At 38.8% G+C, this 19571-nt stretch overlaps 1 protein-coding gene across 1 annotated transcript in view; it reads left to right on the top strand.

The window, feature by feature from the left end:
- rassf3 (Ras association domain family member 3) overlaps positions 1–18288 on the top strand; it is a 72881-nt gene extending 54593 nt beyond the window's left edge. The window contains exons 3-7 of the mRNA XM_085251314.1: positions 8842–8949; positions 10555–10713; positions 10960–11047; positions 12696–12811; positions 13596–18288. Coding sequence (XP_085107440.1) covers positions 8842–8949; positions 10555–10713; positions 10960–11047; positions 12696–12811; positions 13596–13745 — 621 coding nt within the window. The 3' untranslated portion in view covers positions 13746–18288. The remainder of the gene's footprint in view (positions 1–8841; positions 8950–10554; positions 10714–10959; positions 11048–12695; positions 12812–13595) is intronic.
- Positions 18289–19571: the final 1283 nt, after the last annotated feature.

The raw sequence follows: 19571 nt of genomic DNA, 5'->3' as shown, positions 1-19571 counted from the left end.
GGTTGTAACATCTCATTAGAGGATTTAATGAGGCTGGTTTGTTTGTTTTGTTTGTTTCTTTTGCATGAGAGTTGGCGATGTAGGACTCTGGAAAACTGGTTTGGGGTTCCTGTAGTCTTCCAGCTCCTCAGTAAACTTTAAACTTTTAAGTCTTATTGGTGTCTGGGTTTTTAACTCCATCAGACATCCTCACATTAGCTTTGTTATTGTCGGTCAGTAACTTGTTTTCATGACCATCAGGATGAAAATGTTTTTTGTTTTTTGTTTTTTTTAGAAATAACACTATTTTTGGGGCCGTACTGTAACTGTTGATTCAAATCAAGGATAAGCAATGTGACAGGAGATTATATTAGTTTAACCAAAACTATCAGCTATTAAGGTCTCTCCAACCCTGGGAAAATGTGAGAGAGCCCTGAAAAAGCGCTCAGTTTGTGTTCAACATCACAAATTGTCCTCTGGTTGTTGTTTTTCGTTGTAATCAGCGTGACTTTGAAACTAATTTATTTACACAGGCAGCATATTTTGTAACTGCAGCATGGATCCAACCCTTATGCTTCATTTCTAGCACTGCGGTGTAGGACGCAAGTTTACATTTATGGGACATTTGTGGTTGGGCTGTTGATGTCGATGCGATGGTGCACATCAGGTTTAACCCACAGCGTAGGAGTACAAGTCCCCTGGAACCCTATGAAAAAGGTGATAACCATTGCATTTGAACATTTTTGAAAAAATAATTTGTTGTTTTTTTATCACCTAAACCTACCCAATTAATTTACAGTTAAAAACTCCACTAAAAAAACTGTAGCAGTGAGACCATTCACACCACTGCCAACCCTTCAGCTTCCAAATGTGGATGTTTTTTTTTTTGGGGGGGGGGGGGTTTGTTTTGTTTTGTTTTTTTTCCCATTTTGCTTTTTTTTTTTTTTTTTTTTTTTTATGTCCTAAAACATGAAAAGTGTCCAGACGTACTAATCAATAGATGACTATTTCACAAAGTCCTGTCAGATTGGGCATTTCAGTGAATGTCTTGGCCAATAGATGACAAAAAAATAATAAAATAATCAGTAATCAGAAGTACATTTTAACAAATCAGTGAAAAAAGGACAAAAAAAACCCTCCATATTGATCAGGTTCATGGGTCAGGCGATAAATGATTTATTCAGTCATCAATAATAACTGAAAATGATATTGAAAGTAATCTGCAGTTTGTTTTCAGTGGAATAAAAGTCTCGAGGGGATCTCTCCATTATCTTTGGCTCGAACACACCTCGTTTGTTTCACTGCCTTCCTCCAAGGTCAGAACTATGAAGTTTCAAAATCTCAGCCCACACATGCTTACTCACTCCCTCCCCCCAACACACACACATGAACACACACATGAACACACCTCTTTGGGTCTGTTGCTCAATTCTTCTTGTGCAAAGCCTCGACTTCAGCCAGTGTTCCTGGGAATCGTTACGGTCTTAAAATCAAGAATAATAAGGTCCTAAAAATATATTTTATTTGTGCTGTCATGTGTGGCAAGACCAGAATAGACCAAATTATAATGCATTATTCCAACATCAGTCTTAATTTGTATCGATCGAGGGTTTGTTATAGACACGATTGCTTGTGTGAGTCTTTCCCCAGCAGTGTGTCTTCCCCTGTATGTAGCTGTGTTAATGAAAGCCATTTTCAGGCTAATGAGAACATTTCTCAGCAGGCACTTAGCAGTTTGGGCTGATGACCCAAACGGTTAGACAGCAGCGGCGTCATGCTTTCAATGTTGTATTAATCTCCAACGCAACTGTGTCAACAGCCTGAGTGTTAGCGGAGCCTGAGAAGAAAAGCGATTCGGCTTTATTAAACGTGGCGTCAGAATATGACAGCTGCTAACGACAGAAACGGTTTTGATTTATTTCATTTTTTTCTCTACTTTTTCTTTTCCTCACTCCCTGCTTTTTCTTCTAACCCTGTTCCTCCTCCATCTTCTGCACGTCTTTGTCGGTGTTGGGAGCAGAGCGCTCTCCCATCTCTGGGTGGCCTGGTGGTCTCCTCACAGGCTGCTGATTGAGCTGAGGCTTAACTGTGTGTCCTGAACATGTTTTCATGGTGTACTTCCCTGACCGCACTCAGAACGCATTGTCAGCGGTCCAGTTTGGTTCACATCATTGTGCTGAAGTGATGTCTCTGTGTGGTCCTGCTGATTTAGTCTGCAGGTTTTTACCTCTTGGCATGCAGACAATAACATCATTTTCTCTTCTTTCTGACTTATTTCATATTTTGCCTGTTTTTAAACTTTATATTTGAGGTTAAAGCTGAATATTTTACTTATTATCAACTTGATTTTGGTCTATAAATAAGTGTTTGGATTGTATTTAATGATATTCTGACTCTCCTCTCTTTTGATGAGGTTTTGTAATTATCTTTACATTCATTTTAATGCGGATTATTTTTGAGCACGTTTGAATCTTCAAGAAAAAGGCAATAATATCTTTAATGATATCAGAAGAACAACAAAAAGCTAATGTTGCTCAGGTTAGTTTGAGAGTCAAAGTGATACACGTTTAATCACCTGGCAAGCATTTTTAAAGTAACTTTATTTTTTCAGTTTTGTTTCTTTTGTTTTTGTTTATTTAAGCTGAAATTGCTAAAGTTTGCTGGGGGTAGCTGTGTTATTTGCAGCTTCTCCCCCTCCCCTTTATAAATCATGTACATAATATCTTAGCTTTGGGCTGTGTTGAGGAGTAACACTGGATATTTTCACTCTTTTTTTTTGAAGAGTTAACAAAGCTTAAAATAACAGCTCAGAGACTGCATCTAGCAGCTTTGTCAGCCTCGAGGCTCTGGAAATCATCCAAAGTGTGAATGAATGATAGCTAGTGGTTATAGAAAATGGATAATTGTGGTTTACAGCTACTCTGCTGGAGCAGCTTTGCAAGTTTCAGTGTTCAAAGTAATCCTTATTTGTCTTATACGTAGCCTTGATGCAGCTTCTCAAATCTTCATCATCTCAGCTCTTAAACGGATGATTTGAACAGCAGGTAGGCGGGGATATCCCCTCACTCTATGACATCATATAAAAACAAGAGTAGAAAAAAACTGTTTAGAGCAGTCTGAATCTCCCCAACCCTTACTGGGATTACTTCTGCATACGTCTGACCTTGAAGCTTTGGTCATGTTTAATATAAGTATCTGACAATGTAATATTACATAGACATGACAGAAATAAAGAAAAGAAAAATACCTCAACATGTATAGATGCACGAGTAACTCTGGAACGTGTGCGTACGACCTGTCTGTTACAGAAGAACAGTATGAGGACGTCTGTGGGACATTTAAGTGATGTTGCACATGCATGTGCACGTGCATTACTGTAGGAATGCTGAGAGGAAAGGTGTGGCTGGGCTCGACTTCCCCCCATGGATCGGCAGGAAGTAACAGAGAGAGGGAGGCTGTGGAGGGGGGAAATTAATAAAAGGTGCTTTGTTTTGTTTTGTTATCCTAGTAGAAAGTAGCCTCAGCTTTAAAAGAGAGATTGGGAATAAATTTCAGTAGTTGCTGCTAGTTTCTCTTTCTTTTTGTGTGTGCAAAGTTATTGCCAAGTATAGTTGATATAAACGTGTTCACCGTGTGGACTTTTGGTTAATTATTTCAGTTTAGTGGGAAACTAACATGATTTGTAGTCATCGAGTCAGTACAGAAATGTGAAGCTGGCCTCGAAGCAGGCAGAATTAATTTTAAAATACACCGTTTACAGTAAGAAATGAAGGCTCGTTGTTCATTTTTATAACATAAAACAGAATTTCAAACAATCTATGATTAAGCTTCTCCAGAGTGACGCTTGGCGCTTTCTTTAGTCTCATGATGATTTTCAGATGATAATGAAATCTTTAAAGATGTCCCATCAGACTTTAAAAGCTTGTAATGAACATTTATTGCTTTTTTTTTTTTCATTTAAGTTTTAAGAATTTGTTTAGGAAAACACAGGTGACATTAAAACTAGACCACAGATACTGGAGAATCTTCTAGAATCTGGAAAAAGTCCAAGAGCTTTCCATGAAAGCGCCAGCACCACTGAAGATAAAGGAGGGATAGAGTTGAGAGAATGATGTAATATATTGCACCTATAGAGGAGTGTCCCGGTGTTAACTCCTGTCAATGTTTTGCTAAACGGACTTGCCTTTAATTATCCCAAACATACAGATCTGAGTCAAAGACAAGGGCAGAAAACTACCCAGCTGTACTCGAAGTGTCTTTGTTGTCCTTTAAAATATAGGTTCAGTTTAGGTGAATGACTGTGTTTAGTCTGCCTGTAGCACCTTTAACACACAAGTGCACAGTGTTAGTCTGAGCTAAGCGTGTTTTATCTACACATGCACACAGTGATGTCATGTGTTTACAGACAGGCGATGCAGACGAGCGTGACGGTGCTAAACAGAGACAAATGGTGTGTGCGCGATAAGATCCAGAGAAAACAAAAGACCAGTTTTCATTCAGATTACTTCAACATAAAGCCTGATATGACTCTCCCCTTTGAGGGTTTCCTCTGTTCGCGCTTCGTTTTCTGTCTCCTCACTTTTATACAGCCTTTCTCTTCCTTTTCCCTGCTGACTCAGTTCTGTTTTTACACTTGGTCTGATGCACTGATTATTCTTCAAATATAAATACTGCCACTTTGTACTTGGAAAGCATTTTAATAGCCTGTCGTGAATGAAATACGTCACCTGTCTTGATACAATAAACTTAAAAGAACCACAACTTTTCGGTGGTTTAACTGAGCATATTATTGCCTTTATCACCTTCCACCACTCAAACCTCATTTATGCTCCATTAGCAGCATGTTTCTATATAGCTTTTGTCTTTTTCAACCTGTGGACAGAATACACTGTCTTGCATACTCACAGTATTAATAAGACATATCATGTTGATATACAAACTTAATAATATATATTGGTGCCCTGTCTGTTTAAACAAGTAATGCAGGATCTTGGACTTTAGGATTCACTCGTCTGAAAAAAATTCCAACAAATTTGGCCACAAAGCTGGAAAATATTCAGCTTTTAGTGCAAATCAATACTTCTAAAGAAGCAGTTCAGCACTTCTTTAAAACTTCTGTCTTCTGAATTGACGCAGAATCAAGACTTCCCTAGAAAACACTGAAATCACTTCCCACACATACCAACTGTAGACTTCAGTGAAGTGATAAAGGTGGAGCCTGATGTTTAAAGGCCTTTTTGTCCTTCTTTGACTCATTGTGATTAATAATGTCATGGCAGACCTCTTTTTAAAAACCTTCTTTCTGTTCTCCTCTGTCCCTTCAGTGCAGCGTTGCTCTTCCAGCTTTGGTGGGAGTGTTCGCTGCACGCTTAAATTGGACCATGACCTCATTGTGTTGCAGCTCCGCTGTGCTCTGCTCGTCCTGTTTGTTTGGATTGTGGTCACCGTCTCCCTCCCAGTTACCTTTAACCCCGTCTACCCTGCTCAAAGTGGAGAAGCTGACACGCCCACATTCACACACACGCCTGCTTCGTACTAATGTCACTTTAATCCTGCTGTTTCTCTGCTTAAACTGGTTAATTAGGACTTTTATCGGGAAACACATTAGAGGGAAGGTGTGTGGAAGCATTGAATTGACTATTTAAGATGAGGTAAGGACAGCTGATGTAGATCAGCAGGGTTATCTACTGACCTACACGATCTCCCACAAACGAACACAAACTCTGCAGAGTCATGGAAGGAAGGATTCCCCTTGAGGAAGTATTTCTTATCATATCCCCACTCACATCTTACCTTCTCTTTCATTTTTGTCCTCTCCGTGTGCACATTGAGATGGCACATAATCTGCTTATCTGTCACTTCCTGCTAATAAGCTTTGACTCGTCTAACCTAGCAACCACTTAAAGGTGAGACCGATGGTGGAAAAACCCCAGCAGGTCAAAATCAACGTCACGACACTCAGGTAGACACAGGTATTACCAAGTAGATGAAAGCATCTGTGAAACAGGGACTCGAACTGTTGTGACTTTGTTTCTGTGCCTGTGTGACTGATCAGATCTGCTTTAATCCCAATGAGTCAGTGTCTGGACTTATTACACAGACAGATTACGATCAACAGGGTGTCAGGAGGTGACTTCAGAGGCGTGTACTGTAAAGTTCAACATAACCAGGCTTTCCCCTGAAAAGATCCCCATATTTTCTTTTGTAATCAGGTAAGCATGCATTAGAAGAGTAAAGTAAATGTAGCTGCAGAGAAGTAAATCTGTCAGATTAGTGTTATCCTTAAACATAAAGCACTTTAGCGCGGACCTAAACTGGCGTTGCTGTTTTTTCTCAGAGCCATAAACCTCAGTGTTTGCACATGCTGTATTGGCACCTTGTCTTTACTTTGAGCACTGTGTGCGTGTGTTATCCATATAAGGGTGTATGTGCCTTCAAAGCCTGCCTAGATTCTGCTGTGCGTGCGTGCGTGTGTGTGTGCGTGTGTGTGTGTATGTGGTTTTTAATAGATGCTGCGGAGAGCTGCACTATGCCCATGTAAGCTCAGACTGCTGGGGAATTAAAGTCTGTCTAGAGCATCTGCACTGGCACTCTCATATATAAACAGAAAATAATAGAAATCAGGTTTAAATTCTGCTTTGAACATCTGGAATCCACTGCTTTGAGACTTAAAGTTGTAGCTTTAAAAAATTATGTGACTTGGAGTAAAAAAACAACATCTGTGGAGAGGAGCTGATTATTTACTCCGTTGTTCTATAATCTGCTGATAATTTTTTGACATTAAAATTTGAAGATGTCAAGTTCTCGGCCACACAATTAATTGGTTTTATTATAGGAAGACAATGTTTGGCTTTTTAAAGAGTTTAGATGAGCTGCAGTGAGCTTTCGATAAGTCAAAGCGGTTAGACCACAAAGGCCAGGCAGAACATCCATAGGATTTACCCCCTTATAGTTCTTATAAAGGAGGATGCTGCTCTTAGAGGATAAGACGATTTTTGTTTTACATGTTAAAATATTTTTGCCATTTTAAGATGGGAGTCTTTGGATATTGATTCACTTTAGAGTTATCCTAAAGTGGCAACTAGAGGAACTGCAGTCTATAGCCCTTATATGTTAGTTGTTGCTTGGGTACTTCCCCTGAGCCCCAATTGTAACACATGGAGGCTTTCCTGAAAGGTTTAAGGAAACATTTAAACCTTCCTCGTGGTCATTTATAACTCCAAAACATCAGTATTCAGGTTTAAAGTGGGTAACAGCTGTTATTTGAGCTACATATGAATCACTTTCTTACCTCTGAAAAGCGGCCATGTGTCTTCAGAGGCTTCTAGAAACCATTTTATTTGGCTCTGAGGTCAACATCCCTGACTTTACAACCCATTATGTAACGTATTTGTTTCATGTGACCTGAATTACAGTTTTACGCACGTAGCCTGCAGTTACATATAATGCATTCTCATTTAGGATTCATTAAAAGGGTTTGGATGTGTATGTTTGTGTTCTCATATTGGTTCTTTTTGTCTTTATTGTGAACATTTCCTATCAGCTGACCTAAGTTTGGACCTTCCCCACCCTCTGGCCTCCCCCTATCTTCTAGGGTTATTTATAAAACCACAGTGCTGATGTGTGATCTGCGACTCTCACAGTGAGGTCTGTTGTGTGGCTGACTTGTCAAACATACATGCCACACACATCACAGGCTGTTTGAATCGGTTATGCATGCTCTTCAAGTCCACGTGGCCTCCGGTCAGTCAGACGAGACGTCTCTCTCCTTAAAAACACTTTTTTTTCCTTTTTTTTTTTTTGTGCTGTTTTGTTATATTTTCAAATGCAATTCTCATGAAGTGTTAGCTCTTTCCTCCAGGATGTTTTAGTCTAAAATTAGGAGTCAGTCACTTATCATGAGACCTACACTGATGTAAAAAGGTGTTTTTGTCATGTACTCGCCCTCCAGTCAGAGCTGTTAGTTTAAAAATAAATAAAAAAGCAGAGGCTTGACACCTGTTCCTGTTTATATTCACAGGAAGGTATATTTTGACAAAATATATTCATGACAAATATAAGTGGGGATTACATTTTGTCTGTTGCAGAGCACTTATATCAACAAACATGATCTTAACAAGTTTACTCTTCTCAAGCTGATATGTAATAAAAAAAAAAAAGCTGGCTTGTTGCATGTATAAAACTGGGCTAAATATGATTGGGTTTAATACTATTAAATAGCTTTATTTATTCATTTATCCATCCATTTTCTGCCTGGGAACACCGGATAACCAGATTATATCATCAAAATTTAATAAGCATAGTATAAAAATCAGATGATAGAGGTTAAAAAAATGCTTGATTTGATTTATGTTAGCATGACTTATTTGTTCGAATCCTTTTTTTAAATTTTTTTGCATGATGAGAAAAATATGAAACTCTACACATTTCGAGCTGTCGGGGTGCTCGTTGCTTTCCTTAATGAACTTAAACAGAAACGAGGATTGTGCAGAAGCAGAGCTTCTTCTTGGCAGCTCTACACTCACCCTGAGCACCTTGGAGCTCTGGTTATCTGTTTTAAGGCTTGTTTATAAAGAGATCTTTTTGGTTTTAAAGTTGTCTCACCCACTTGAAACCAACAAGAGATACAGTACATTATGTCAGAGTAATGTGCACAGCTTTGTAGTATTGCCGTGTATCATCCTGTAAAATCAGAAAATAAAACGCTGGTTCTTGATTTGGATTAGAAAGAATTATTCCCTCCCTCGTTTTTGTGTCCCACCGCTGTTGTCTAAACAGAGGATGTATTGTTTTAATAGTCCTGGCTGGTTTGTGACTTATCATGTCGCGTTTCCTTTCCTTCTTTGTCCCTTTTCTTCTAAGGATGTGGAGAAGGAGAGAGAGTTGCGGACAGAGTTCAGCAAAGAGGAAATCTGGCAGAGAATCGAGCAGTACAACTTGCTAACCAAAGACCACCTTAAAATGACGCTGGTGAGTATAATATGCACACACAAACACACCTTTTTAAAAAACAAAACCCATCAACCAGGGCTGTCTTAATGGTTCCACGCTCCAGACTCCTGCAGAGCTGTGCAGGCTCTAAATCTCAGATTTTGAAGTTTATAATGTTGCTGTGTTACTTCTGCCTCCCTCCTGCTCCCAGCATTCCTCAGTGCTTGCATCAGAGTGATGTGATGTTATTCCTGCTATTGTTCTCGCCCCGCAGTGTTTTCATTGGCAGCGTGACAGGTGTCTGAAGTTGTCTCTCTCCACTTCAACTCAGAGTGAATTTCAGTAGAAATGAGAGATGTCAGGTGAAACTGGGGTTTTCTGGCCGTTAAAGCACCACATGAAAGAATGCAAGCATTTTTGAAGGAGCGGCAGGTTACAGAGGATGTTTCCTGAGGTTTTTTTCCCTTAGTCATGGAAAATCATCTATTTTCAGACAAGGAGTTAAGCTGACCGCACTCTTAACAGATGGGAAACGGCACATCTAAAGGCCAGTAGATTCTAGTCTGACACTCAGAGGGGAGCCCAGACATAATAACTGAGTCTGTCCACTAAAAATCACATTTTAACTGGCCAATAAAAAGTTTACATTCATTTATACATTTGAATATATGAGTTTTTAGAATATAAAGACAATAAATGGACAAAAAAGCTGCATAGACACATAATATCAGCTTATATTGGTCACTCATGCCCAAATCAGCATGTATGTAATGAGATCAAATGCCATACTACTAGAGCATTATATAAAGATTAAAACAAAGTGTTGTCTAAGGCTAATCTGTGCAATTTTCCAGTTGATAATAAAGTCTGTTGGGAACTTGAGCTACCTTTAAACACTCCATTGTTAATTACTTGTCATTGTTTTGCTTTTTTATAACTGAGAAAAAAGACAAACTCACTGATTAAGGAAATAATGATGATACTTTCCAAAATATTTTATGCTGAAATGAGTCATAACTCAAAGTGGGTGTATTCACAAGATGCTCATCGTGAAACTTTAACTTTCACAGTCAGTTTGTTCCACAGTCATTATAATAATGTCTGTAAATGGGTTTCAGAGCTCACATTCAATCCTTTAAAAAAAAAAAAGTCTAAATGTTTATTTTCATTTATATTTTTAAAAAAACTGAGAATATTTGTTACTTTTGCAGTTAATAGATCATCAGGACAGTTTAGAGCCGATTGCTCTGCATATTTTAAGTAGTGAGTGGATGAATGGGTAGTTTCACTATGAGAAGCCTGCATGTTTCTGTTTCAGCACACCTTTTCTGTCCAATTTCCGTCTTCATTCTTTAGGATTTGTCTTTCTTGTTCATCCCGTTTTTGTCTTTTTATCATTCCATCTTTGACGTCTACTTGTTTTTTTACTTCTCTTCATTCTTGGCCTCTTTGTCTACTCGTGACCTTCACACACACTCCTCCCAGCCCCATATGGAGTAATGAGATTAAGATAGTCTTCCTCCATCTGGGGCCATCTGTCCTGCAGGTCACACTGGGCTTATTGGGTGAACTGGGCTCACTTAGAGAGATCATGTAGCAGCTACCATAGTGGCCACATTAAAACATTAACTCTGTCTCTGTCAGGGTGCGGGCGGTGTGTACACGGGTTTCATCAAGGTCCAGATGGATTTGCGGAGGCCAATGACGGTGCAGGGAAGTCAGACAAGAGCTGGGGAGGCCTTCTATCTGCCCCAAGGAGTCTCCAACACCCTTCATGTCAGCTCTAAAACCACAGTCAAAGAGGTTGTTAATACACACGCAAACACACACATGTGAACACACTGCAGCCTGCTTAATAGGTTAATTAAGATTTGATGACAGACCGGTTGAAGTCGAGAGACAGACAGGGCTAAGTTCATTGATTTCACTCAGTTTTGTATGTTCTTTATCCTTTTAAGCAATAAATTAACGACAAAGCAACACAAAAATCTTCTAGAAGAGCTGTCAAAGTAATATTGACGGGTGTTTTTCTTTCTCGCGTGTCTTCAGGTGATCGTCGGCTTGCTGAGCAAATTCACAGTTGCAGACAACCCGGCTAAATATGCCCTGTACAAGAGATACCGGCGGGAGGAGCAGGGTAAGACTGGGTGTGAGAGACGGGGTTTCATGCCACTATTGCCACGCTCGGTATGAGGTGTGTGTGTGTGTGTGGGCCTCACCCTCATGTTGGATGCCAGAGGCTCTCCCTACTATAACAGCTCACCAGGGATACCCACACATGCAGATATAAATACAGCGCACATCCATGCTGTGAATGAGCAGCTGTTACAGGCTGTTGGGTGTCACACGATGTCTTTCAGTGAGGAGAAGACAGTTTATTAACCTTATGCATTGATTTAAAACTATAAACACAACCTGCAGATGCTTGTTTGAAGCTTGTGAGTCATTTCAACTCAAATTTTTATAGATTTAGAGTGTTTTTGTGTGTTTTCTCCCCCTTCTTTAAACGCTCCTGTTCTGGTTTGCATTCATGACTGGAGACGTATAGCTAATAAAAGACAGAGTCTAGACAGACGCCTGACTGCAGACACTTGAGGACTTTTAATGAACTTGTCTGGTGTTTCAGGAGAAAAGTTAAGTGTCTGAGATTTAACTGTGGTCTGGAAATGTAGAAACATCTTCGACTTTGTTTCAAATTGAGACGAGACGACTCACGATGTGGTCGAGGAGAACTTGGATATGTAAAGAAGAGAATCATTTGAACCAAAGCTTGTAGGGATGTACAGGGTGCAGAAACATCTCCTTCAATTGTTTTGCTTCTGCTCACTGTTTTTTCTTTAGCTCTTTGCTTTTATTTTAATCCCTTCTGAAAGTTAGAAATCCTTAAATTGTAAATCTTCTAAACCAATAAATGATGGTCAACATACAAATATGCAGAATTTGTTAGGAAGAGACAAAAGATGCAATTGTAAGCGACACACAGAGTCAGACTGTTTTCATCGCTGTCGGTTAGTACTGCTTTGTCAGAAAACCGGTCTTTGTTGTGTGTGCTGTGGCATGCATTAAGGCAGAAGTGATGCTGATTGGTCACTCCTTTGAGATTTTGTTAACGAGCAGGGTTACTGGTATGCCAGTGAGGGTTTTAACCCAAACTGCAATCTTTTCCTAACCCTAACTAAGTAGTTCTAAAACACAAAGTGCTCAAAAGGAGTAGAAACCAGAGTCTTCTGGCTGTTAACCCAAGAAACGATGCCCCCAGCACTCTCCAACCTCCTTACAAGGACTTTGCATCTTTGTTAAACATGAGCAATACTTTTGGGGCCAGAGGGCTAAAGGGCACCTTGCAGAAGGAACATCACAAAGTGTCACTGGGCTGAGAACACACTGATGAAGCAGGAGGTCTGTAAATGAATATACACACTACCCTGACATCCTAATTACACCGTAAGCCCTGAAAAATCGGCTTTTGTCCTCGGTTGCTGTCAGCAGACGAACCGATGAGTTTTCAGATTGAGGTTTGGAAATATGTGAATGTCAGAATAATCAAGCCTCTAGCACCTTCTACATCTTTTGCAGATGTAAATACATTGCTGGCAATAACAGAATCTGTCCCTCACTGTCTGTTCCTGTAAACTACCGCATGGTAATATGGCGCTCCCATCCTTTCATCCTTTGCCAAATCCATTTATATGTGCACAGAGGAACAGCTGCCTGTGGTTGCATGCAGCGTGCATACTGTACAGACTAATTAAATCTGTTTGTGTGTGTGTGTGTGTGTTTTGCAGTTTATACATGCAAATTGGCGGATGCTGAGAAGCCGTTGTTTCTTCGCCTGGTGGCGGGACCCGACCCAGACCTGCTCAGCTTTGTCCTGAAAGAACAGCAGACGGGAGAAGTCATGGTAACACTGATTATCACCACATTTCAGCTTTATTGACATCTTCCTGGCCTCTGTGCTCTTTCGTCTCCGAGTTCAGCCATTCCCAAACGAGACGCTGCTGTGGCCCATTTCAAAACTTTAAACTCTAATGCACAATTCTTTTGTGTTTTCATTTGATTTAGATCTTCTGAGGATTTACTTATTGAGGCTGACCTGCCATAAACTGTTTGATCTCAAGTATCTCCCAGCATTTGCTCTTAACAAACCTATGAGTTTATGATTTTTTTTTTTAAAAAGGCAGAAAATGAACAAGTACCTTTTTTTTTTTTTTTTTTTTTTTAATATCCCCATGACTTAAATATTCAATCGCAATTTTTAAGCAAAAATGACAAAAACTGGCAAAGAAAGTGACTGTAAATTAATTCTGTAGTACCTTTACAGCCCAACAGGGGGCCACAGTGTTTGGCAATCACCATCCTAGTCTTTTTTTCCCCGTTCCTTTTAAATCTTTTACTTTAAGTTATCATTGTACATTATTGTTATCATTCTATATTCAAACCTAGCAGCTGACTATTTAAAAAAAAAGAATTGTTTTCCTAGTGAAACTTCTACGACAAACTTTTTAAAAAACATGTTTTTAAAAAGTAGTAAAGGTGCCATTGTTGTTATCTCAAGATGGATGCTACGCATAAAAAGAGAAATAACCACTCCTACTGTACTATCAAGCATCATCCATAGACATATACTTTATCAATTAAAAAGGAAAAAACAGAACTGAGCGAAGTTTTCTTGCTTTTCTCCTCAGTGGGATGCCTTCTCCATCCCTGAGCTGAAAAACTTCCTGCGGATCCTTGAAAAGGAGGAACAGGAGCAGAAGGACGCAGTAATTCGTCGCTATGAAACCTACCGGCAGAGACTGCAGGAGGCACTGCTGGAGGTCAGGGGGCCTTCTTAAGAGGATATAACCTCCTTGAAAAAGGACTACTGCCCCCTAGAGGGACGAAGGGGATGTTTTGTTTTGTTTTTCATTTTTAATCTCCTGGTGTACATTTTGATGGAGGGAGGGATGTGAACACAGAATCAGGAGAGAGGATCCAGCACCTGGAAGAAGGGATAATAAAGGATGACAAGAGGACAGAAAAAAGAGACTGCAAATAAAAAAGACGAACAGACAGAATTTTGGTTGCTGGATTCAAGATTTCAAACTGCTTCCCGCTCGGCTCCGTCTGCCTGCAAACACCAAAGATTCACTCACTGTGCCATATCCGTTCATCCTCTTCCCTGTTCGCCGTCCATCCCTCTCTTCTTCTTCTTCTCTCACTCTGTCCTGCTGTCACATAATTTATGCAGTTCATCCTTTTTGTTTCCCTCACCTTTTTATCCTTTGAACTTGTGAAAGACTCAAGGCCATATGTTGAATTATTTTTATTTAACTTGTGTGTTTTAAAGGTCTGTACATTTTTTTTTTTTTTTAATTTATATGGGTGAAGCTTTTTATTGCTTTTTGTTTTTCTTTTTAAAACAAAGTCTTATTTTTGTTTTATTGTAGAGGTGGAGCAACAATCTGCTTGTTGACACAGATGCTGAGAATAGTTTTTTCAGACTTCAGCAGGACACAGAAAATCCAAACATCAGAGCATGACAGACCATTTAAAAAAAAGTTATTATCATAAAATGGAGTTATTTTAACTCACAGTAGTTGTAAAAGTAAATACTGATTCCAATAATAATAGCTCTAATTACAAAGAATGAAAATGGATTGGAGTTCTTCTGGATTTATCCGTTCCAAAAACATGTCCAATCAAAATATATGAATCTGAGAAGAAATTCTTATTATATTCGTTATCCATTTATATGGAATTTAATTATCTGTTCATATTTTTTGGCACATTTAGGACTCCATAAAAGCCAGCCTGAGATTGTTTGCATGAAAGAAAGGAGAAATGAAAGGTGATGTAACGGAAAACAGATGCAGGAACTCTAGAGAGATTTTTAATAGGAAGAGTAAAAGAACGATAAGATGAGTCTTAACTGGAACTTAACAGGAAGTAGTTTAGTTTTGGTTGCAGTTTGTAAAAAACTAAAAAAAAAACGCTGTTTGTTTTTTCATGTGGAGTGAAGATGAACTGGTGGGATCTGAAGCCTTTGTGTTTTTTCCACCACCAGCAGAGTTTCGTGAACCATGAGCTGAATAGACTAAAGCAAACTGCTTGAACTTTGACCCCCCCCCCACCATGTGGTCAGTGTGGAGATTTGACAGGTTTCTGGAAGTTGACTGAGCGGTTCAGAGGAAGTAGAAAAGAAACATTAGATGCAGGAAAGACAAAAACTAGGGGAAGATAAATGGCACGAGGAGCTAATACATGGGAAAGACTGTCATACAAGCAATGTGACCGTGGCCTTGAGGACCGTGACGGGGGTTTCCTCCAACCGCAAGTCACTTTGATTAACTGCTTGTTCACTTTTTGCATCACGTGAGCTCCTCGAATCAATGAGTGCAAGAAAAGGAGGTCTGTGAGTGCTGATAGCTGCTGAGACCAGAGAGGAAAAACAGCGGCATTGTGTGCGTTTCAACCAGTCTGTCAGCAGGCATTCATTTAAAACGCAACTTTTTGATACGCTTGATACTAAAATGTGCAGCCTTGACCTCATAAACCTCTCTTAAGGATAAAATAAGAGTGGGACACAAATCAAGGCACGCAGGACTGTAGTAAACATGAGGGTTTAAAGGCAGAAAAACTAAAGAAATGCATCAGAGTGCAAAAGAAGGCTCAACGAGAAAAGGGTTTTCTTAAGAAAAGGCCTTAAAAACCTGTGATATATATATGCAATATTTTTTGTGACGATGTAATCTATCAGTTAAAAGTCAAAGAGGCTTTTTCTTGTTTGCGTGGAATTTTTTTTATTTATTTTTTTTTGGGGGGGGGTAATTTTAAAGAAAACAGTCAATAATCTGGACAAACAAGTCAAAACATTAATGTTCATTGCATTTTATCTTTATGTTGCAAAATGCTGTTTGCTGTTTGAGCTGCAGGTACTAAATGATGTCAAACTGAGGGTGCTGCAGGGCGTTTCTGTAGGAGACTGTCGCCATCTAGTGGTCAAACACGCCAACTGTTCTCTTGCTTCTGTGTCAAACTTGATTTATCTTATAGAGTTATTTTGTTTTTATTTTTGTTATAACCAAAGATATTTTTTTGTGTTGTTGCCTGGAGCAAAACATCTATTAGGGGCCTCATCCCACCAGAGGGAAAAACATACAGTATATATAGTTTAGAGGTTTTATTTAAAGGGGTTTTAACCCCAGTTTCTTCTATTATTAAACACTGGGTTAATATTATGGAAGCAAAAAAGGGCCTTTAGAATTTAAATGAATTAATTTTATATATAATCTCTGGGTTATCATGGGCAAAAGTCCAGCATTATAAACTTTAACACGCAAGGTTTAAAAGAGAAGGCGGCCAACTGGAATATGTTAGAAAATGTTGGATTATGGGAAATGTAGTATCTATTGATTTGGAGCATTTCTTGGTAAAAGTTGAAACACCCTGACCCTTTCCTTCTCAGAATATCAGCATTTTTTTTTAAATTCCTTTTTCAGTGTCTTGTAGAAATTCCCAACTTTTATGTAATTTCCAAAGACAAAACTCATTTAATAACTTAATGGTTACATGTAAATACAAGAAATTAAAATTTGGAGGTCTTTTTAAATATTAATTAATTAATATTAATTAATTTTTAGTATGTCATTTGAAAACTTTGAGTATATAATTTTAATTATTGGTGGTTTTACTTTTTCAAGGTTAACAAATTCAGAAAACAAAATACAATTATTTTGGCCCTCTTTTGCTTCCATACTTTATAGTTGAAAGTGATGCGAAAGTCTGAATGGAAACAGTAACTGAATCTTGAAGCCATGTTGTTGCTTTTTGTGTATCTCATAAACAACTTTAGCTGTTAAAACACATCATCCCCGACTATTTGCATGAAATTTAATTTTTGGGGCACTTTAACTTTGAATTCAGGGAAAACGGGTTTTTAAAATTTAATTTTTTCTCCTGTGTACCGCGATCACATGCTCTACTTTATCTTAACATCTAACACACTATAATCTTATTATTCTTTTTCTGTTTTAACTGATGAAAGTATAGTGTGGCAGAAGTCGACGATTGTGAGGTCATTTAATAAGTTTTGGTCTCAGTGAGCTTCCGTAGGATTTCGCTCAGAGTTGGCTGTGAAATATTTTGCTTACTGTAAACAATCCTGGGCTGTTCAACATTAAAAGCATGCGTTATTTTAGATAAAACAGCAGTCGGACAGCGTCTGGAAAATAGTTTTCAGATGCCGTGTACCTGCTGCTGATAGAAATTAGGATTTCTGAGGAATTATGTCATGGAAAGCTTTTTGGGCCAGTAGTGTTCATGTATGAAGATCAGATATAATACCTTGTATGTATTCAGAGATGTTGTTTTTAAGGCTGTTCAAACATACCTAGAGTCTGATAGCGTGCAAACCATTGGCTCCTTAGTCTTAATTGAAATATTCTTATACTTTCTGTCATTTTACACTATTTAAACCTGTTTTCCTTGTTAGCATATGTTTTATTTCTTTAGATGTTGCTGAAATTTGACTATTGTTCTGATTGTTAGGCTAATTTGGATTAATTCTTTATAAAAACATCACAAAATCATCAAGCCTGTTGAATGTTAATATTTTTACGCTTCATGCGTATTTAAGAGCTTTCAGCCTTCCCTTTGCTTTTCTTTGAAACTAGCTTCACATTTTCACTTTTAGTATTTTTTTTGTCCCCAAACTGGATATAAATTTATATAGGATAATATAGTGTAAAATGACAGCTCAGAAAACATTCACGAACTTTACATGTAAGAATATGTATTACTTCATTGTTTTAAATCTTTAAATCTTGTTCTTTAAAGACAAACGAAAAAACCCAAACAAACTAAACTAAATTTGTTCACAAGCTTAATTTTCTGAGCAGTTTTGAAGCTTCTCTTCTCAGATTTGTGCGCTTGGGTCTGAGGTTTGAACATCCACAAACTGTTGTGTTAAATGCCAAAGACCTGTGTTGTTGAAGCTCTTCCTGATTTTTCCCAGTGATGCTGTTTTTGTTGTTGTTGTTGTTCACCCAGACTCACTATAGAGAAGCGATACACCTTTTCAGGTTTATGACGAGCTTGAAAACACAACGCTAACTCTGTTGTTCTACACTTGAGTTAAAAAAAAAAAATCTAAAGGGTTTTCTGGGTAAAGGTTTCAGATCTGAGCTGCAGTTGGAGCTCGGTCTGAAATGTCCCGATCTCTGTGCCTTTGTACAGTTCAACAGCTGCGGGCAAACCTGAAGGAGAGGCTGAAGGTCTCATCGTGTTCTCTCTCCGTAGGCTGAGGCGGGTTTATTTTTGTAGGTGATTTCAATCGTTACCAAATGTGGCCTTTCCTCACGGCAAGGCGGGCTTCATCTATTAAAGGTGAAATTATAAAAGAAACTTAAAGGGTTGTGTGATTTTTGTCTTCTGTTTCAGTTGTTTACTCATTATTTTACTCAGTTTTACTAAGAATGTGACCCCATTCCTTTTGAATTATCTGAGCGTACCTACTTGTTCTTCAAATGGTCTCACTTCAGACTTTTTATTTACAAATAAGCCATGTTGTTCAGGGCTGTGGACAAGTATTTGTCCACTTCCTGATTTCTTTGGGGTTTTTTGTGTGTATTTGTCACACTTAAATGTTTTAGATCAGGGGTGTCAAACTCAATTGCACAGGGGGCCAAACCTCAAGGCACACTTTAGGTCGTGGCCCAGTTAAGAAAAACATTCATTGAACACACTAAAACAATGTTTTTCTTTAAAACATAAATATGAATAAAAACACTGGAATATAATTCAAGAATAAATAAACTTTAACTTTAAATATTTTGCTCTCCATAAAAATATATCCTGTCAAAATTATGCAAGTTAGAAATATGAACATGCTGCCAAAACCCCAGAAAAAATAAATGAAAACATATACAAGGTTCGAGCCGCATGCAGACAGAGCTGGGGCATTGCTTCAGGAATAGAACTAATAAACTCTGAAGACCATTCAGTGTCGTGCTTTCCCTTGAGTGTCCCATTAGAATGCAGCTCCATCTGAATCTGCACAGGTGCAGTTTCCACGTCAACTGTAAATGGATTGTGAAGCAGCTCGAAATTCTCATTTTGTGCTTCAAAGTCAACAAAGCGCCACGCGAACTCAGTGCGCTCCGTTTATCAGCAAAGTGCGCATTTGTGAACACTGTTGCGCTGACTTGGTTCAACATTACTTGGCAACAGGGAAAGTGAGGCAGGTTGCACTGGTGCATTTGTGATAGCTTCACTTGAAATGCCTTCATCGCATCATGCCATGCCCATGAACTGACAGATTTCCTTGCTGAGTTCAAAAACCCTATTGAGAATTTTTCCCCAACTCAGCCAACGGACCTCTGTATGATGGCATGTCGGCAAACTCTGAATCTATTTCCCACACAAAAGACTGAAATTGACGGTGATTTAAACCTTGATCTCAGATAAAATTTACGGTTTGCGTCACGGTGATCATTACATGTTCCATTTTTAGGACTTTACCACACAGCGTTTCCTACCGCGGTAAAGTGAGCCGCGGTCAAGCCAGCCGCCTCTTACGGTGTGTTCACACCGACCGCGATGGACGCGAATAGAGCGTCAGGTTTACATGTAAAGTCAATGGAAAGGCGCGATGACGCGCGATTGCGGGTCCCGCGAAAATT

Source organism: Mchenga conophoros, linkage group LG17 (assembly GCF_057382185.1).
Source record: "Mchenga conophoros isolate Kocher_MC1m ecotype Shallow Benthic linkage group LG17, M_conophoros_male_GT1.1, whole genome shotgun sequence".
In the NCBI taxonomy this organism is placed as follows: Eukaryota; Metazoa; Chordata; class Actinopteri; order Cichliformes; family Cichlidae; genus Mchenga; species Mchenga conophoros.
The sequence above is the reverse complement of the archived record's forward strand: the minus strand, read 5'-3'. Positions and strand labels throughout refer to the sequence as shown.